This window comes from Ranitomeya imitator, chromosome 4, assembly GCF_032444005.1.
Source record: "Ranitomeya imitator isolate aRanImi1 chromosome 4, aRanImi1.pri, whole genome shotgun sequence".
NCBI lineage: Eukaryota > Metazoa > Chordata > Amphibia > Anura > Dendrobatidae > Ranitomeya > Ranitomeya imitator.
The window spans coordinates 371776635-371799045 of NC_091285.1; the positions used below are offsets into that span (position 1 = coordinate 371776635).

General features: G+C 42.3%; 1 protein-coding gene across 3 annotated transcripts in view; it reads right to left on the reverse strand.

Moving 5' to 3' along the window:
• The window catches only part of PCLO (piccolo presynaptic cytomatrix protein), a 665287-nt gene that overhangs the window by 184021 nt on the left and 458855 nt on the right, over window positions 1-22411 (reverse strand). For all 3 annotated transcript variants that reach the window (XM_069765158.1, XM_069765159.1, XM_069765157.1), the window contains exons 5-6: window positions 9955-14692; window positions 7590-9589 (exon numbers count right to left, since the gene is read on the reverse strand). In XM_069765158.1, coding sequence (XP_069621259.1) covers window positions 7590-9589; window positions 9955-14692 — 6738 coding nt within the window. The remainder of the gene's footprint in view (window positions 1-7589; window positions 9590-9954; window positions 14693-22411) is intronic.

The following is a 22411-nucleotide window of genomic DNA, read 5'->3' on the forward strand; positions in this document are numbered from 1 at the left end:
AATGGCCCAAGGCTGACACGCACTGATGTAAAAGTACTATGGTTGTCAGAGGGGACTGCCCATCTCTGTCTGACCACTTAGATGTGATGGGAGCTATAGTGCCCTGGGTTTGACTTCAGCAGTCAAGTCCTGTAGCTATGACATCACCACCAGAGTTGCCAACTGTTCAGAAATTCCGGAGCTGTCCGTAAAAAATATGGCACTTTTATCTACTGTCTGTAAAAGAAAAATGTCATGTGTATGTGATCTTTTTTGAAGATGGGGAGACTTGTACTGATTTTAATTTCTGTATTTATCACCCATCTACAGTTCACAGTGAATGCTGGTAATTAGGGTTGAGCGAAACGGGTCGAAATTGTTCAAAAGTTGCCGACTTTTGGCAAGGTCGGGTTTCATGAAACCCGACCCGACCCCAGTGGGGGGTCGGCCATGAAGTCGGCGATCTTTTGAATCTGGAATCGGAATTCCGATCCCGATTCCCGATATGTTTAAGATATCGGGAATTGGTATCGGAATTCAGATTAAAGTGTAAAATATAGAATTAAAATAAAAAATATTGCAATACTTACCCTCTGACGCGCCCTGGTACTAACCGGCAGCCTTCCTCCTTCGAATCCGCGCTTCTAGGACCTTGCCGTGACGTCGCGGTGACGTCGCGGCTTGTGATTGGCCGCGCGGCCGCCCATGTGACCGCTCGCGCGGCCAATCACAAGCCGCGACGTCACCCGCGACGTCACCGAAGGTCCTGGAAGGGCTGATTCTTAGGAAGGAAGGCTGTCGGAAGGAAGCAGGGCGCTTCCGAGGGTGAGTATATACCTAATAGGAATATACTCACCCTCGGAAGGTGAGGGTAAGTATTGCAATATTTTTTATTTTAATTCTATATTTTACACTTAAATATGGATCCCAGGGCCTGAAGGAGAGTTTCCGCTCCTTCAGACCCTGGGAACCATGGAAACCCAATGCACTGCATTGCGTTTCGAGTTTCGGCCGACCCCGACTTTTTTATAGGATCGGCCGATTTCACTCGACCCGACTTTTCCAAAAGTCGGGTTTCGTGAAACCCGACCCGATCCTATAAAAGTGAAGGTCGCTCAACCCTACTGGTAATGTCTTCATATAGGATTTATGGCTTATATCACTTATAATCTTAATGATTTATTATGGTCTACTAATGTGTCCTTAAAAAAAGTTGTCAGTGAGTTTTTTTTTAGAAGCTATCCAGAAAAAACTAAAAAAAACTAAGTTGGTAACCCTAGTCAAAACTGCAGCTGTGTCAACAAGTGATCATGCACCAATCATTGATAACAGGCGAGACCAATATTCCAATCTTTAGAGGAGAAGAGACCATAGAGGGACCCAGACATCATTGTGAAAGATTGGAATTATATGTGGTTTATAAAAAATTAGGCCATACTTAGGCCCTTTTAGAAGAAAAATGGAAGCAATCCTTAACAAAAGTGGTAATTTATCAAAATCAACATATGAATGTCTTGGTAACAACAAACAACGCATGCTTCCAGGTGTTCCATGTCAGATTAAACCTTTCTAGTGCTGTACACTTGTTGTTTGACTCCAAGAGGCCTATTTTTGTCTGAAGCCTCCTGTACAGAAGACTACAGGAGCAGCAAAACAAATATATGTTAAAGGGAATTTGTCAGTCATTTCATGCTGCCTGAACAGTATGAAACAAGAAATCCAGACAGGCTTCCAAATTATAGAAAACCATGTTTAGGTATGAAATACTTATGCATTTCAGAAAGAACAAAGCTTGTAAAGTGAAACAAGCATAGAGAAAAGTGTCCAGTGAGTAGATCATTCCAGCTGGGATTGATTGGCAATTATCTCCTTAATTACATATAGGGAGAAACCTGTAAAGTTAGCCAAAACAGAAGGGAAGAAGACAAAGATAGTAGGCATGTAGGTTACTCTCCCCATGCCCAGACTTCACTTTTATATGTACAGCTAATTTTTCAGTCTACATCTTGTCTGAAAAGCCAAAGCATTTTACACACAGCATCTATTTCTGTAATGAAGCAGTTTTCTATGCTTAGTTGGAAAATTGTATGATTGTAAACTGCAGCTAAAGAGAACAATGGCGGAGAACGCAGTGAGCAATTGCTAGCTCTCAGTGAGTTAGACGTCACTCAGTGAACAGCACACGCAGTAATGTTACTTGCACACAGTAATGGAACAGATGCTCTGCAATAGAGCTGTGTCACTCGCACACAGTAAAGGAACAGATGCTCTGCAATAGAGCTGTGTCACTCGCACACAGTAATGAAAGATTTGATGCTAGACATGATCCCTGTGAACCTCACGGAGGATCGAAGCTCACTAACAAAACAGGTAGGATACATTGGTCATACAGTCAGCAACAGCACTTAAAACAATCCTCTCCTGAGGTGCTGGAAATATAATGGCTTACAGCCGACCCTGAGGATATGCTGATGCAAACCACAGAAAATATGCAATCTGCATTCAAACAAAATTTGACAGGTGCATAAGTATGGGCACCTTTATCATTTTCTTGTTTTAAATACTCCTACCTACTTTTTACTGACTTACTAAAGCACTTTTTTTGGTTTTCTAACCTCATTGAGCTTTGAACTTCATAGCCAGGTGTATGCAATCATGAGAAAAGTTACTTAAAGTGGCCACTTGCAAGTTGTTCTCCTGTTTGAATCTCCTCTGAAGAGTGGCATCATGGGCTCCTCAAAACAACTGTCTAATGATCTTAAAACAAAGATTATTCAACATAGTTATTCAGGGGAAGGATACAAAAAGCTGTCTCAGAGATTTAACCTGTCAATTTCCACTGTGAGGAACATAGTAAGGAAATGGAAGAACACATGTACAGTTCTTGTTAAGGCCAGAAGTGGCAGGCCAAGAAATACATCAGAAAGGCAGAGAAGAAGAGTGGTGAGATCAGTCAAGGACAATCCTCAGACCACCTCCAGAGAGCTGCAGCATCAACTTGCTGCAGATGGTGTCACTGTGCATCGTTCAACTATAAAACGCACTTTGCATAAGGAGAAGCTGTATGGGAGAGTGATGCGAAATAAGCCGTTTCTGCAAGCACGCCACAAACAGAGTCGGCTGAGGAATGCAAAAGCACATTTGGAGAAGCCAATTTCTTTGTGGAAGAAGGTCCTGAGGACTGATGAAACCAACATTGAGTTGTTTGGTCATACAAAAAGGCGTTATGCATGGCGGCCATAAAACACAGCATTCCAAGAAAAACACTTGCTACCCACAGTAAAATTTGGTGGAGGTTCCATCATGCTTTGGGGCTGTGTGGCCAATGCCGGCACCAGGAATCTTGTTAAAGTTGAGGGACGCATGGATTCCTCTCAGTATCAGCAGATTCTTGACAATAATGTTCATGAATCAGTGACAAAGTTGAAGTTACGCAGGGGATGGATCTTTCTGCAAGACAATGATCCAAAATACCGCTCCAAATCTACTCAGGCATTCATACAGAGGAACAATTACACTGTTCTGGAATGGCCATCCCAGTCCCCAGACCTGAATATCATTGAACATCTGTGGGATCATTTGAAGACGGCTGTCCATGCTCGGCGACCATCAAACTTAACTGAACTGGAATTGTTTTGTAAAGAGGAATGGTCAAAAATACCTTCATCCAGGATCCAGGAACTCATTAAAAGCTACAGGAAGCGACTAGAGGCTGTTATTTTGCAAAAGGAGGATCTACTTAATATTAATGTCACTTTTCTGGTGGGGTGCCCATACTTATGCACCTGTCAAATTTAGTTTGAATGCAGATTGCACATTTTCTGTTAGCACAATAGTTAGTACAATAAACCTCATTTCAAGGCAGAAACATTACTGTGTCCAACAGTTATTAGACATATGAAACTGAAATAGCTGTAGCAAAAAAAAAACATTTTTTATAAAACATTAAGCTTAAGATTAATAGGGATGCCCAAACTTTTTCCTATAACTGTATGTACAGCTCAAGTCCAGTTGGACAGGACCTTGCCCATGGACCAATCCAGATAGGCCACATCAGCAGAGCAGCTGATGACCAACCACCAATGAGACGTCGCCACATCACGAGCATGCTCATTAGCGTGATTTCTGGACTTAGTCTCCAGAGTGTTTGCGTGCCGCAAAACAAAGGCAGAAGACACAAAATTTCCCTCAGCTCCAGAATTCACACAGGCCTCTGCAGAGAGGGTAGTCGGCCCATAGGATAAGGATACCTTAAAGGTAATCTTGGAGGACATATCTGCCATTTCTAAAGAACCTCCCCTGACAGCCACTGGACGCGGGTGTCTCTGAGAAAGTCTGAGACACATATTGACGTAGTGTCCAGCCTGCTTCCAAACAAAACAGGTCAGCTGGACACGCACTGGATGGGTTTTAGATTTTGGCCAAGATACCCCCAAGGACTCCACAAAGAATTGGAAAAATTAGGAGCTAACCGAATCCTTTACCTACATTGAGCTCTAATCTTCGTTCGGCATGCCGAAGATCAATGTGATCGGATACCGTTATTAAGTCCTCCTGTGTGTAGGTATCTCCCTAGTGGCCAGTGCATCTTTACATGGTCAGCTAGGCCCCTTAAAAAAACAGGGATAAGGACCTTATCCAACTACTCCCGCTCAGTTGCTAAGGTCCGAAACTGGATGGCGAACTGGCTGACCTTGACCGTGAGTCAACACCAAGAGTTGGAGCTCAATGTCATGAGCCACTTAGGGACTCAGAAACACCTGTTTCAGACGTCAAAAAACGTGGAACAGAGCGGAGCATCGGAAACCGGAGCACTAACAGCGGGGAACAGGAAGAGGTGTGTATCTGAAACAATTTAACCCCTTAACAACCGCTGATATGCCTTTTAATGGTGGCAGTTAAGGGTACTTAAACTACAGCACCACTTTTTAAGCGCCCCCCAGAGTCAGACCCGGTGCCAGATGAGACCCCAGAGAACATGATTCAGGTCAGTTTTTACTGACCCCAGTGTTGCAATCGCCGTTATTAACGGTATAACAGCAACCACAAAAAAATACAGATTTCCCATTTAATTTCTTTTTCCTCTGATGTGATTCCCCCACCCCCGATATCACCTTTGTCCCTGGATCCTTCAGCATACCCCCGTGATGTCCCCGGGCCGTCGGCATCTTCTTCAGGGAAAAAATGGCGGGCACATGCGCAGGGTGCCCGCCGAGATCTTCCGGCCGGCACTCGGCAACAATAGGAAATTTACAATAGTAAATAAAACCCCCTTTTATCACCCCTTTAGTTAGGGAAAAATAATAAAATAAAAACATATATTTATTTCCATTTTTCTGTTAGGGTTAAGTGAGTTGGGGTAAAGTTAGGGTTAGGGTTGGGCTAAAGTAAGTTGGGCTAAAGTTAGGGTTGGGCTGAAGTGAGCTGGGCTAAAATTAGGGTTAGGGATAGGGCTAGAGGTAGGGATAGGGTTAGTGTTAGGGCTTGGGCTAAGGTTAGTGTTGGGATTACGGTTAGGGTTGGGATTAGGGTTAGGGGTGTATTGGGGTTAGGGTTGTGGTTAGGATTATGGTTAGGGTTGGGATTAGGGTTATGAGTGTGTTGGGGTAGAGTTGGAGATAGAATTGAGGGATTTCCACTGTTTAGGTACATCAGGGGGTCTCCAAACAGGACATGGCACCACCATTGATTCCAGTCAATTTTGCGCTCAAAAAGTCAAATGGTGCTTCCTCCCTTCTGAGGCCTGCCATGCTCTCAAACAGTGGCATTTCCCCACATATGGGGTATCAGCATACTCAAAAGAAATTGCACAACAAATTTTGTGGTCCATTTTCTCCTGATACCCTTGTGAAAGTAAAAAAAAAAATTGGTTCAAAAGTAAATGTTTTGTAAATTGCTTTAGTTCTTGTGAAGCACCTGAAGGGTTAATAAACTTCTTGAATGTGGTTTTGCGCACTTTGAGGGGTGCAATTTTAGAATAGTGTAATTTTTAGGTATTTTTTGTTATATTGACCCCCAAACTCACTTCAAAGGTGAGGTGGTCCCTAAAAAAAATGGTTTTGTAAATTTTGTTGAAAAAATGAGAAATCGCAGGTCAACTTTTAACCCTTATAATGTCCTAATAAAAAACTGTTTCCAAAATTATGCTGATGTAAAGTAGATATGTGGGAAATGTTATTTATTAACTATTTTGTGTGAGACCACTCTCTGGATTAATTGAACATTGCAACATTTTCAAAATTTTCACCATACTTAAGTTTTTTTAATAAATAAATGCAAGTCATATCGAATAAATTTTACCACTACCATGAAGTACAATATGTCATGAAAAAATAATCTCAGAATCGGTGGGATCCGTTGAAGCGTTCCAGAGTTATAACCACATAAAGTGAAAGTGGTCAGAATTGTATAAATTGGCTTTGTCATTAAGTACAAAATTGGCTCTGTCACTAAGGGGTTAAGGGGCGAGGAGGCCGGTGCCAGCCCTGGCATCAGGCCCCATCCCCGTTTGACTACTTGTAATGCACCAAGTTCTGGATCATCAGCCAGCCGGAGATGTGCGGCAGCAACAGGCAGGTCAGCAGGAGAATGCCAGGACTCCTTTTCATGTCTGACTTTTACGGACCCACATGCAAGCATGTCTCTGCTCCGTTATGATAGAGCAGCTACCCGGCCGGCTACCCTCCAGACTCCCATTTGACTCTTCTTATGGGACAGGCTCTGTTTGTACTGCACAATAACAACCTTTTTAGCTCATGCACAGTAGAAACTTCGGGGAAAATTCACAGAAGGTGCTTTTTCTGCTGGACGCTACGGACAGCAGAGGAAAGCACCAGACTTTTACAGACTGTCTGCAAATTTATGGACGATTGGCAACTATGGTGTTTACTTCTCTCTGTATGATGCTCAGTAATTATAATTAGATAGAAACACTCAAAGGAAAGAAGAACACCCTCACAATAGCTTAGAGCCGGTTTCTCAATGTGTGAGATGTATGATGTCAGACCACCCTGATTTCCTAGTCTAATTTTCTGAGTCAGTATGGAGAAGGGGCAATACAGGTGATGACTAGCTGTGTCACATCACAATACCTTCTATTAACTCTACTTCTTTCATAGCACGGTCACTTCTGCTGTTCTGCCCTCGCACCACAATCCCTGACCGGAGATGAGTCAGTAATCACACTTATGTCTTCTGTGCTCAAGTAACTTGTAATTGCTCTGCAGTGAGATCAGTGTTGTCACTATGTCTCATACAGGAGAAACCCGCCTTTTCTGTAATACTCCTGTGTGAAATACACTGACAGCCTGAACTCACTACAAAGCCACACAGGAGACCGTGGGTGGGAAGGGTTTGTACAGGAGAGATGGCTATGCTATGAAAGGAGGAGAGCTGATATTATAAATAGAAGCTATGATTTTCAATGAGCTGCAGACTGTGGGGTAGGATGTTAATCTTCAGCAAAAGAGGTCTGGAAGTGTAGTATGTGCAAAGTAATGTAACACTTTACTTGGCATCAGGAATAAAGTCATATGTACAACATGATATACAACATGATATATTAATCAAATGAATATAAACAAAATTAGAAAATATGAATGAGTTCTTACTGAATATCCATCTGAGTACTGGAACTGTGTTCTAGCCATGTCTTCTGCCGTAGGACTTAAGGGTTTAGGATCTGACATTGAGCGTTGCATGACCTTTGGAGATTTTGGACTTGGTGGAGGAATCTGTACAATGTCAGCATGATTTTTGTGAGTGCTAATGTCATCTACCACTGTCTTGTCATAGGGAACAAAAGCAGATTCTATCGCTTTGCTAGGAGAAACTGGTGAAATTGGAGAATAAAGAACTTTAGGAGACTTAGGAGGAGAAGGTGCAACCTGCAGTGATGATTCAGCCCGTAGATGAGACGAATAACCTATTTCTAAAGGTGTTGGGCGCCTTTTATCCTTTTGTGATAGATCATTTAGATATGGTGGACTTTGTACATCAGAATCAGTTTCTGTTTGACAACCCAAGCTTTCTCCTTTGTAACTCTTTTCTGGGGCAGAAATATGCTTAATTATTTCAACTTTTGAGTCAACCTTTGCTCGTATTGAAGGTGTCCTTATTGTTCCAAGTGGTTCAGTTTGTACTGAAATTTCTGCTACAGTTTGCACTGCCATATTAGATACTTTGGAAAATTGTCTAGATTTATCAGCATCACTGCTTCCATCACTGTATTTTCCTGCACGTGACCTTCTTCTTGATCTTGTGGGAATATCCCACTCATCTTGATCTTCATCATCCGTCTGAACACTTGTATCCACACCTTTTTTAGATTTTCTTCTTCTGCCAGTAAATCTATTATCATTTCCATCCTCATCATCAGTTTGGACTCCACTGTCAACAATTAGTTTGTATGATCTGGGGTCATCTTGCATACTTCCATCTATTTCATCATACATGCCACTTAATCGCGGCATGGAGCTTCTTTTTTTAAGCTGCCTTTCATCATTAATATCCATGTCCTTTAGAGACAATTCTGAAACTGAATTTAGTATCCCTGGTCTAGAAATATATTGGGTAACACCATCTGACTGTACAGCATACCACGCATCACCTGGTGTCATGTCAACACCTGCAACCACTGATGATGTAGTGGCAGTATGATCACAAGTCCAGAATTGTCCATCCTCTGGTGCAGAATATTGGCCTTCTATAATCACTTGTTCAGAAGATGTTTGAGGTGGCACATTTTCAGAGTCATAACCATACTGGTACATTTGTCGTATTTTTTGTTCCTCTAGCTGCTGATGAAGCTGCTGTTGAAGTTGCTGGATTTTCTCAAGATGTAGCTGTTGTTGAGCCAGCGTTTCCTGTCTCATCATGAACTGAGCTTGTCTCTCTTCTTCCTGTTGATACAGCAAATGCTGTTTCATTGACTGTAATTCTTCAAGCTTTTTCTGAACCATAAAAGTTTCTTGCTCTCTGAATCTTTGAATTTCCTGACGCTCCCATTCAAGTTCTTCAGCTAATCTCTGCTGTTTGAGTTTTTCCAGCTCTAGAAGCTCCCGCTGCAAATGTAGGTGCTGTTGCTTACCATCATCAGCTGGTATTATAAAAGACGACTCATCTTCAGTTATTTCAGAGAAAGTTTCTGATTCTGATGTCAAAATGGAATCAAGGTCACCCTGTGTACTTGCTGCAACATCCATAGGAAAGGATTGCAAACTAGTGTCAATCACAGACATTACATCGGTTACATCTTCCATTGCAGATGTTAAAATGCTATATGTTCTTGGTATTGGTTGAGTATGATTTAAACTGGAAAGTGAAGTAACTGTGTTAGTAGTAGTAAAAGTCGATAAATCTTTTGCAGTTGTACTAAATATAGAACCAGGTTGTGTAGTGATTGCAAACGTTGATGGAATTGGACTGGTAACTGATGAATAAACAACTCCATTAGATGACCTTAGGACACTTCCCATACCATATGGTGGAACTATAGAAGCAGTCATACGGGCTTGCGAATATTGGGGGGCACTTATTCCAAGGCCGGAAATGACTTGTCGTGTTTCTGGGTAAGAACCTGTAGTCTTGGTTTGGTAATCCAAAGCCTCACCTGAAATTATAGGAGTACAGTTATAGTCCATTTCCTAAAAACAATGCTGTTTGGTGGTTTTCTGACCCATCCAATCTTGATGAAATACATGGGTAAAATTGCATGCAAATCTCCAGTTTAATGATTATTTGGACATGAAGCAAAATGAAATTTGGAACATGCAGGCACATGCATGAACCTGTGCGCAAAACATACAAATATTTAAAAAAAAATGAAAATACATCCAGTACTCCAAAATATTTTGCCAAAATGTGCCAAAAATAATGAAAATAAATTAAAATAAATTAAAAAATGTTACCCAGAAATGAGATGAGGAACACCATAATCACATTTTAAAGAAAGATTTGCTGGCACATCATACTGACCTGTAGTTATTTTCCCAGATGTCAGGTCTACAGCAATGCCATCAGCTATTCCAACTGGGTAATCAAAAGTATTTTTGCTTTTGTACAAAAAGAGTCCTGCTTCAGCTAAATTTGTATCAGACATAGAAGGTTTCATACCACCAATACCCCTAAAACCTGAAATGCCTGATCGGTCATATTGATAATGGTCATCTCTGTATCCAAAACGATCTTCAGGTAAAGTAGTGGATGGTTGTTGTGAAATGCAACTTCTTCCAAATGGCAATTTGTATACCACATCACAACACACAGCTCTCCTACCTGCAGTTAAGTCCACGGGCTTATCATCTTCTATTATTTCAGTGACAACTGTGGATGCTGCATCATCCACGGTTACCATTGTTCTAAGAAATTTTGTTGTGCTAAGATCCACCACTCCGCTGTCTACTGATTCCTGAGAGGTCGAGATATCAGTAGATCCATTTGTTACACTACCAGAGGTAACTTGGAAAGGTTTTGTTGTTGATGCAGCTATTAAGTGTGCTGGGATACCCAGAGATAAGTTAATTGGCACTTCTACATCAACCGCATATGTTGCAATGTTGTCTTCATATTGTTTGGAAGTTGTCAGTTTTAGTGGTTCCTTCATTGAATTTCCTAAGTCAACGAGACTCTCCAAACTTGATGCATAACTTACAGTTGTTGAGCATGTCATTACTGTAATGGACTCAGTGACTAGTAACAGAGAAGAAACTACTGGAGATGCAGTACTAAGGTTTACTATGGCAGGTTGGACAGCACTTATTGGTCGATTCGCAGAACTAAATGCAGAAGTCTGTCGTTTTACTTCAGTTGTGGAAGAGAGATCCATGCAACTGTCAGCTTCAAAATCCTTAACCTTATAATCTATCTTGTTTAAAGTGCGTAGGTCTATTATATAATTAGATTCAGTAGGTTTCCCAACTAGCTTTAACTGAGATTGAGCTGATACTGTTCTTTCAGTTGGAAAAACATCTGGAATGCAAGTGAATTCAGAGTCTGTGCTTTGAGATAAAGAAACAGTAGTCTTGGCCTCTTCCACTGTTATTGGTGATAAACTGTGCAGAATATCTGATGCTTGGTTTACTGTCACTTTTTTACTTATACTGAGAGGTGTGTTAGAAAACACTGTTTGTGTTATTTCTGGAACTTGCTCATGCACAGTTGTCTGTAAAGGCCAACATGTTGTAGTCTGAATTGAATCACTTTCAGTTGGGGTACCAGGCTCTGAAGGCAAAGTTATGACAACATATGTTTCTTGAGATAGTTTGGATAATCTTGGTGATGATTTATTTGAATGTGGAGAAAGAGGTGATGTTGGAGAAGGTAATTGATGATCTGCCGATGAAACCAAGTTTAAAGTCATAATAGTAGGTATAGAATGTGCTTGAGATTTGTGTTGTGCTTCCAATCTTTTTTGCATAGCTACTGGGGATTCATAAGCCACAGGTTTTGTTTCTTTCTGATGTTTTGAGCTTTCAATTGTCCTATGACTAAATACCAATCCAGCTGGAATAGAAGATGGCTTTGGAGGGACAGGTGGAGGTGGAGCATGATGTCTGGTTGTAGGCGTTGAACTGATTTTTAATGGTGAACCTTCTTGAATGCCTCCATTGTTGTATTCTACTGGGATAGGCTTTGCTTTTGTTGTTGGAATTTTAGGTGCTGGTCTCTTTTTTGAGCTCATTGCTGGTTTTGGGGTTGCTGCTGGAGGTAATGGTGGTGGAGGTGGAGGAGGGGGTCGAGGAGAAACAGACGTTTGAGCTGTTACAGGATCAGTAGAATCAGAAGTTTTAAAGAATGATATTACCTTGGATGTAACTGATGGAGCTGATGATATGACTGATTGCAAATTTTGGGCAGCAGTTGTTGCATGTGTAACTGCTGTAGAAGTTACAGTATGTTTTGTTGATACTATGCATACAGTGGTCATTGGTTGCTCATGATTAATGAGAAACCCAGTAACAGCATTTGATGCATCCTTTGAATGTTCTTTAGTTTTATCTTCTAATGGTACATAACTAGTACTTGCTGTTGCCATTGCACACACAGTAGAAGAAAATGGTCCAGTTTGAGCACTTGTAGATTGAGTAACATCTGGTACTGAAATTATTACATGATCTGTACTGCATATATCAGTGGCAGTACTGGGTGCTGAAGTCTGACTAAGCTGTGTGTCGCTTTGTGATATAGAATAACCAGATTTTAAAACGCCATATTCATTACAAGATGCATTTGCACTATATTGGCCATCCATGGGAACTTCAGTGTTTTCAGAAATACAATAATCAGAGGCTTTTTCTACACTATAATCAGCAACCACATCGTCTTCAGGTTCTTCTGCAGTGAAGTGCTGAGTTATTTTAACATCAGGAATAGACATTGAATTAAGAGAGGATGAGTCCACTGAAGCAGTTAGTATCATATTTTCAGTTTTATATAAATTTACATTCATAGAAGATGTAAGCTCAGTTTTCATGTTAAACTCATTTCTATGTTGAGTAGGACTGGACCCTGGTGTTAGCTGGATGTCCTGACTAGTGATAATTTCATAAAAACCAGTAGCATCTTCATGGCATTGCCTGTCATCTGTGTTATCTAAAATAATTATTTCATGGCTTTCTGGGACAATGTAAGAACTTGAAACAATGTCTTCTTGAGGCAGCATAGGATGAAATGTTTCTGTTTTGAAGCACTGTCTGTCTGCACTAGCGATAGTCTGAGCAGTATTGGTGATAATGTCACCAGCTGAATTGTTTTTTACGTCTTGTAATCGTTGGTCAAATATGTTATGCTGGCTACCTACTATATTAGCATCCAAACTTTCATCATAATTCTCTTCAACTAAGGATTCATATATATAATCTTCAATTAACATCCCTCCATATAAAGGTTCTTTTTCAAAAACGTCTTCTTTTTCCTTGTCGCTGTGATATAATTTTGCTTTACATAAAATATCTTCATAAGCTTCCTCTGCACTCTTTAGAGTTTGCTGTCCATTTGTGTTCTCTGCTAAAGCAACATTAGCAGTCACCTCAGTAGGAGAATATAATGATACTGATGTAGGTAACTTATAAACCTTTTGAACTTCTAATATTTTTTCAGGATTAATTTCAAACCCTTCTGGTTCTGACTCAATACTAGGTGAATACTCTGAACACGAAGATCTATGAAGTTCTTCCATTTCAGCTGCTTGACGCAATTCCTCTGTTGGAGATGCATCTTCAATAGGTGATAAATTGCTTGGAGGTGTCTTTGGTCTCTCTCTCCTTCTCTGTGCTCTTAGTTCATCTTTGTCTTTTTTTGATTTTTTACTAGAACTTTTTCTTTGTTGCTGCTGCTGCTCCAATTCTCTTTGCTTTTCCTGCTCTTTCAAAAGTTCTTCTTCTTCTCTCAATTCTTCCTCTTCAGAAGAGTCTTCAATTGTGGGCAGAACTGGCCCATGAGACCGATGCCTTGCTTTCCTTTGCTGTTTGCTTTCTCCTGATATCTTTTTGTGACTTGGGCTACTGTCACTATCTTCATCCAAGGAGGAAACAGAAGTTGGCGAGGTACCTGGGGTAAAACTAGAAGCATGGAGACTTGATGATCTTTCTTCACGTGATCTATCTTCTGGAGAATCTGTTAAGCTTTCCATCTCCAACTCTGGTTCCTCATCATAATATAATTTGGTTGAAGGTTTGCTAGTCTCTTCAGTGTAAGTATTTGACATTGTGCTATTTAGTTCAATAGTTTTAAATCTTCTGAGACCTCCACCAGCACTTAATGAAAGCTCTTCATTTTCTTGACTTTTAGTTTCTCTAAATTTTGGCTCTGGACTTTCATCAAATGTTTCCTCATCTTCATCCTCTTCATCATCATCATGCCATGAGTGACGTCTAATTCCATCATCATCGTAGCTTGCACTGCTTTTTTTAGTTAACCTCTTGCACTTTGTTTGTATTGGTTTTGTTTTAGTTTCCCTTTTCTTACTTTCATTAGCACTTATTTCCTTTAATTTTGTTCTAATAAATTCTTCATCTTCAGAGCCAGATGCATCCTCATCTGCACTCATTTCAATAATCTGTTTACGGATAAAATCTTCATCATCTCCTGATCCCTGACTATCATCATGTTTAAAATCATCACTGCTTGATGACCCATTGCTAGTTCTCCTTTTCCTTTGTGGAATAGGTGAATTTTCACTTTCACTACTGTCATCTATTGAATCTTGCCTTTTGCGTACAGTTACATCTTTCGCTTTGCTTATGCCCTCCTTATGAAATTTTCTGGATGGTAACCCCTTTTTCCCATTATCTAGTGTCTCTTCTTCCTCTTCTTGAATATCTTCAAGTTCTTCCTCTGAACTGTATGATTCTGGTGTCATTGGCAATATCTTAGTCCTACTTCTATCTTGAGTCTGTCCAGCATATTTCCCATACAAATCATTACCTTTTCTTAACTTTTCATCAGCGAGAACACTTGTTTGGGCTTCTAAGATTGATAAAACTGTACTCTCTAACTTTGCTAAATCTGAAGGACTAGAGGGACTGATTTCATGCGAAAGAGAGTCTTTTTTTGTTGCTTCCTTAATCCAATCTTTTTCGTCACTTGGTATTAGACTTGGAATTTCTCCAAGAGAACCAGATATACCATCTGATGAATAGCCTGTATCACTTAGCCCTTGTGGGCTTTTTTGCTGCTGAGAATTTGAAGTATCAGATTTGTCATCTTCCTTCTCCTACAAAACAAAAGAAAAAAATGTTCTTGAACTAAGAATAAAAACAAACATTTGTAGAATTAAAGAACACATTACTTATTTTCTCTTAAGGTACCTTTACACTAAACGACTTACCAACGATCACGACCAGCGATACGACCTGGCCGTGATCGTTGGTAATTCGTTGTGTGGTCGCTGGGGAGCTGTCACACAGACAGCCCTCTCCAGCGACCAACAATCAGGGGAACAACTTCGGCATCATTGAAACTGTCTTCAACGATGCGGAAGTCCCCCTGCAGCACCCGGGTAACCAGGGTAAACATCGGGTTACTAAGTGCAGGGCCGCACTTAGTAACTCGATATTTACCCTGGTTACCATTGTAAAAGTAAAAAAAAAAACACTACATACTCACATTCTGATGTCTGTCACGTCCCCCGCCGGCGTCCACAGGGTTAAAAATGCTTTCGGCAAGAGCGCTGCTAATGCACGCGCTGCTGCCGAGAGTTTCCCTGCACTGACTGTCAGCACCGGCAGTAACAGCGGTGACATCACACAGTCAGTGCAGGGAAACTCTCGACCGGAGCGGCAGTGCTCCAGCTGAAAGCAGTTTTAACCCTGTGGACGCCGGGGGACGTGACAGACATCAGAATGTGAGTATGTACTGTTGTTTTTGTTTTACTTTTACAATGGTAACCAGGGTAAATATCGGGTTACTAAGCGCGGCCCTGCGCTTAGTAACCCGATATTTACCCTTGTTACAAGTGAACACATCGCTGGATCGGCGTCACACATGCCCATCCAGCGATGACAGCGGGTGATCAGCGACCAAAAAATGGTCCTGATCATTCCCCAACGAACAACGATCTCCCAGCAGGGGCCTGATCATTGGTCGCTGTCACACATAGCGAGATCATTAGCGGGATCGTTGCTACGTCACCAAAAGCGTGACGTTGCAACGATATCGTTAACGATATCGTTATGTGTGACAGACCGACGGTACCTTTAGACTATCCAAAAAACACAATCTAAAGGCCATATTATTCCTAGATAACAATCATAGAATCATAGAATGGGTATATATTAATTTATTCTACTACTCTGCATTATGTTTTTGGGGAAGCAGGATAAACAAAAAAGTAAAAATTTTAGGACAGTTTTTCCTTTATGCCATTTATCATACATGACAGTTAATTTGAATATGTTGTTCAGCACTTTCAAAGGTGGTATCCAATTTACTTTAAAAATTATTCTTGAGTTTTTTTTTTATTTAAATAACTACTGTACCACTGTAGTACTTATACTTATACGATACACTTTATAGATCCCAGGGGAAATTACGGTATTACAGCAGCAATACAAACAGCAGTACATAAAATATTATTACACAAATCTTGCACAAGTATACCAACATTACATAACAAATAAATGTCAATAATTCAGGTATGTCACTTTTAATTGACATTAGTACACCTGCAATCAGTCATTATTGTCTACCACCCTTAGGAAATTATTATATATCCCCATAGCAGTAGGTACAAACGATTTCCTAAATTTCTCCTTCTTACACCTTAGCAGGATTAGACGGCTACTGAATGTGCTCTTCTGCTTCAAGAATAGCTCGTATAGTGGGTGTATATTATTGATCATTACAGCCCTACACTTCTTCTGAATCCTATACTCCAATACCTCCTCAAAAGAGTCCAGATGGAGGACTAGGGCTGCCATCAGGGCATTACTGCCCTGACTGGCGTATGGGGCCCGGTGGGCAGAGGGGGCATGCATCGGGCCCCATTTCATCTGCTCACTGGGCCTCCCCTACAGGCGCTGCAGCACGCTATTGACGTGCGGGCCCGCACGTCAATAGTTAACAGCTGCCAGTCAATCGGAGGCTGGCAGCTGACTTGAGCTGCAGCATGCACTTCGCCGGTGTCTGACGTCATTGTCAGCCACCGGCGAGTGCGCGCTTCAACTGCATGGAGGGAGTGAGCTTTGCCCGCCACAGGAGCACGGCCAGGTAAGAACTCGTGTTTTTTTTTTAGAGCGGTGATCCAGCTTGGGCAGAAATGCTGGACATACTGGGGCAGAAATGCTGGTCACACTGGGGCAGAAATACTGGACACACTGGGACAGAAATGCTGGACACACTGGGACAGAAATGCTGGACACACTGGGGCAGAGATGCTTGACACACTGGGGCAGAAAGGCTGGACACACTGGGGCAGAAATGCTGGACATTGGGGGCAGAAATACTGGACACACTGGGGCAGAAATGCTGGTTACACTGGGGCAGAAATGCTGGACACAATGGGGCAAAGATGCTGGACACACTGGGGCAGAGATGCTGGACACACTGGGGCAGAATGCTGGACACACTGGGGCAGAATGCTGGACACACTGGGGTAGAGATGTGTTATGATCAGGTGACCTTGGAGCAGCATGAAAAACTTTCCCTGGAGTAGGTGGTAACTATACAGACCGCAAACCCTGATCTTAACACCGCAACTAGAAGTAGCCGTGGGGTGTGCCTAACAAAACCTAGACACCTCGACACAGCCGGAGGACTAAATACCCCTATAGATGGAAATAGGAATACTATCTTGCCTCAGAGCAGAACCCCAAAGAATAGGCAGCCCCCCACAAATAATGACTGTGAGTAGTAAAGGAAAAGACACACACAGGCAGGAAACAGGATTTAGCAAATGAGGCCACACTAGCTAAATAGGAAAGAATAGGACAGGATACTAAGCGGTCAGTATTAAAAATCCTTCCAAAAAATCCACAGCAGAAAATACAAAAACTCCACCATCTAACTAAAGATGTGGAGTGTATATCTGCAACTCCAGAGAATCCAACAAGACTGAGAAAACACTGACACAGTCTAAGCTGGACAAGAGAAAAACAAATGAATAGCACAGAATACTAGCACACTGCATGTGTGCCACAGGAAAAGAAACAGACACTTATCTTTTGCTGAATTGGCAGCTAAGAAGGAGAGCCAGAAAGTGATCCAACACTTCACAAGAAACATTGACAACTGGCAAGGACTAATGAGTCCTGCAAACCTAAATACCCCAGTCAGATTTGCAATCAGCAGATACACCTGTCCAGAACTGCAGGCCAGGGACAACTGTATCACCACCTACAGCCACCGGAGGGAGCCCAAAAGCAGAATTCACAACAGTACCCCCACCTTGAGGAGGGGTCACCGATCCCTCACCAGAGCCCCCAGGCCGATCAGGATGAGCCAGATGAAAAGCACGAACCAAATCAGCAGCATGGACATCAGAGGCAAAAACCCAAGAATTATCCTCCTGGCCATAACGCATCCATTTGACAAGGTACTGAAGCTTCCGCCTCGAAAAACGGGAATCCAAAATCTTCTCAACAACATATTCCAACTCCCCATCAACCAACACAAGGGCCGGAGGATCAACAGAGGGAAAAACGGGCTTCACATATTTCCGCAATAAAGATCTATGGAAGACATTATGGATAGCAAAAGAGGCCGGAAGCACCAATCGAAAAGACAAAGATTAATAATCTCAGAAATCTTATAAGGACCAATAAACCGAGGCTTAAACTTTGAGGAAGAAACCTTCATAGGAACATGACGGGAAGACAACCAGACCAGATCCCCAACCCGAAGCTGGGAACCAACACACCGACGACGGTTAGCTAAACGCTGAGCCTCCTCCTGAGACAACACCAAATTGTCCACCACATGAGCCCAAATCTGCTGCAACCTGTCAACCACAGAATCCACACCAGGACAGTCAGAAGGCTCAACCTGCCCAGAAGAAAAACGAGGATGAAAACCAAAATTACAAAAGAAAGGCGAAACCAAAGTAGCCGAACTAGCCCGATTATTAAGGGCAAACTCGGCCAATGGCAAGAAGGCCACCCAATCATCCTGATCAGCAGACACAAAGCATCTCAAATAAGTCTCCAAAGTCTGATTAGTTAACTCGGTCTGGCCATTTGTCTGAGGATGAAATGCAGAAGAAAAAGACAAATCAATGCCCAGCTTAGCACAAAAGGCCCGCCAAAACCTAGAAACAAACTGGGAACCTCTGTCGGACACAATATTTTCCGGAATACCATGCAAACGAACCACATGCTGAAAAAACAACGGAACCAAATCAGAAGAGGAAGGCAATTTAGGCAAAGGCACCAAATGAACCATCTTAGAGAACCGGTCACAAACAACCCAGATAACAGACATCTTCTGGGAGACCGGAAGATCAGAAATAAAATCCATCGAAATATACGTCCAGGGCCTCTCAGGGACTGGCAATGGCAAAAGCAACACACTAGCACGGGAACAACAAGGCTTGGCCCGCGCACAAGTCCCACAGGACTGCACAAAAGAACGCACATCACGCGACAAAGAAGGTCACCAAAAGGACCTACCAACCAAGTCTCTGGTACCAAAAATGCCAGGATGACCAGCCAACACGGAACAGTGAACCTCAGAAATCAGTCTACTAGTCCATCTGTCAGGAACAAACAGTTTCCCCACAGGACAGCGGTCAGGTTTGTCAGCCTGAAACTCCTGAAGTACCCGTCATAAATCAGGGGAAATGGCAGAAAGGACCACCCCTTCTTTCAGAATACCGACCGGTTCTAAGACCTCAGGAGAATCAGGCAAAAAACTCCTAGAGAGGGCATCAGCCTTAATATTCTTAGAACCCGGAAGGTACGAGACCACAAAATCAAAACGGGAAAAAAACAAGGCCCATCGAGCCTGTCTAGGATTCAGCCGTTTGGCAGACTCGAGGTAAATCAGATTCTTATGACCGGTCAAGACCACAATACGGTGCTTAGCTCCCTCAAGCCAATGTCGCCACTCCTCAAACGCCCACTTCATAGCCAACAACTCCCGATTGCCGACATCATAATTGCATTCAGCAGGCGAAAACTTACGGGAAAAGAAGGCACATGGTTTCATCAAGGAACCATCAGAATTCCTCTGAGACAAAACGGCCCCTGCCCCAATCTCAGAAGCGTCAACCTCAACCTGAAACGGAAGAGACACATCCGGTTGGCGCAACATCGGAGCAGAAGTAAAAAGACGTTCAAGCTCCTGAAAGGCAGAGACAGTCGCAGAGGACCAATTCGCCACATCAGCGCCTTTCTTCGTCAAATCGGTCAAGGGTTTAACCACGCTGGAAAAATTAGCAATGAAACGGCGATAAAAATTTGCAAAACCCAAAAATTTCTGAAGACTCTTCACAGATGTGGGCTGAATCCAATCATGAATGGCCTGAACCTTAACCGGATCCATCTCTATAGGCGAGGGAGAAAAAATGAAGCCCAAAATAGAAACCTTCTGCACCCCAAAGAGACACTTAGACCCTTTCACAAACAAAGCATTGTCACGAAGGATCTGAAATACCATCCTGACCTGTTGCACATGAGACTCCCAATCATTGGAAAAAATCAAAATATCGTCCAAATATACAATCAAGAATTTATCAAGATAAGTCCGGAAGATATCATGCATGAAGGACTGAAAAACAGATGGAGCATTAGAGAGTCCGAATGGCATCACAAGGTATTCAAAATGGCCTTCGGGCGTGTTAAACGCAGTTTTCCATTCATCATCCTGCTTAATACGAACAAGATTATATGCCCACCGAAGGTCAATCTTCGTAAACCAACTAGCTCCCTTAATCCTAGCAAACAAATCGGAAAGCAAAGGTAAAGGGTATTGAAACTTGACCGTGATCTTATTCAAGAGGCAATAATCAATACAGGATCTCAAGGAACCATCTTTTTTAGCAACAAAAAAGAACCCCGCTCCCAACGGTGAAGAAGATGGTCAAATATGTCCTTTCTCCAAAGACTCCTTAATATAGCTCCGCATGGCGGTATGTTCAGGCACAGACAGGTTGAAAAGTCAACCCTTAGGAAACTTACAGCCTGGAATTAAGTCAATAGCACAATCGCAGTCCCTGTGCGGTGGAAGGAAACTGGACTTGGGCTCATCGAATACATTCTGGAAGTCAGACAAAAACTCTGGAATTTCAGAAGAGGAAGAAGAGGTGATTGACATGAAAGGAACATCATTATGAACCCCCTGACAACCCCAACTAGTCACAGACATGGACTTCCAATCCAACACAGGATTATGTACCTGCAACCACGGAAAACCCAGCACGATAGCATCACGCAAATTATGCAACACCAGAAATCGACAATCTTCCTGATGGGCTGGCGCCATGCGCATGGTCACCTGTGTCCAAAACTGGGGCTTATTTTTAGCAAAGGGTGTAGCATCAATGCCCCTTAAAGGAATAAGGTTCTGCAAAGGCTGCAAGGGAAAACCACAACGCTTGGCAAACTCAAAGTCCATTAAGTTCAAGGCGGCGCCTGAATCCACAAACGCCATGAGAGAAAATGATGACAATGAGCAGATCAGGGACACAGATAACAAAAATTTAGGTTGTACAGTACTGATGGTAATTGAACTGGCGATCCTCTTTGTCCGCTTAGGGCAGACAGAAATGACATGAGAAGCATCGCGACAATAATAACACAACCTATTCTGACGTCTGAAATCTTGTCGTTCCGTTCTAGACAGAATCCTATCACACTGCATTGGCTCAGGAATTTGCACTGAGGATAACGCCACAGCGCGCACAGTTCTGCGCTCCCGCAAGCGCCGGTCAATCTGAATGGCCAGAGACATAGAATCACTCAGACCGGAAGGCATGGGAAACCCCACCATAACATCTTTAACGGATTCAGAAAGACCCTTTCTGAAAATTGCCGCCAAAGCATCATTATTCCATTTAGTCAACACCGACCATTTTCTGAATTTCTGACAATACATTTCTGCCGCCTCTTGACCCTGAGACAGGGCCAACAAGGTCTTCTCAGCTTGATCCACAGACTTAGGTTCATCATATAACAATCCCAAAGCCTGAAAAAAAGGAGTCTACATCAAGCAAAGCCGGATTCCCAGATTCCAGGGAAAATGCCCAATCCTGCGGATCGCCACGCAGCAGGGAGATGACGATTTTAACCTGCTGAATGGAATCGTCGGGGGATCGAGGTCTCAAAGCAAAAAACAGTTTACAGTTGTTTTTAAAACTCAAAAATTTGGACCTGTCACCAAAAAACAAATCAGGAGTAGGAATCTTCGGTTCTAAAACAGGAGTTTGAACAATATAATCAGAAATACCCTGTACCCTAGCAGCAAGCTGGTCTACACGAGAAGCTAATTCCTGAACATTCATGCTAGCACAAGGCTCTTCAGCCACCCAGAGATAAAGAGGGAGGAGAAGACAAAGTAGACTGAAGAAAAAAAAAGTCTCAACACCTTTCTTCCCTTCTTCTGAGATGCATTTAACTCATTATTGGCCAGTTGTACTGTTATGATCAGGTGACCTTGGAGCAGCATGAAAAACTTTCCCTGGAGTAGGTGGTAACTATACAGACCGCAAACCCTGATCTTAACACCGCAACTAGAAGTAGCCGTGGGGTGTGCCTAACAAAACCTAGAAATAGGAATACTATCTTGCCTCAGAGCAGAACCCCAAAGAATAGGCAGCCCCCCACAAATAATGACTGTGAGTAGTACAGGAAAAGACACACACAGGCAGGAAACAGGATTTAGCAAATGAGGCCACACTAGCTAAATAGGAAAGAATAGGACAGGATACTTAAGCGGTCAGTATTAAAAATCCTTCCAAAAAATCCACAGCAGAAAATACAAAAACTCCACCATCTAACTA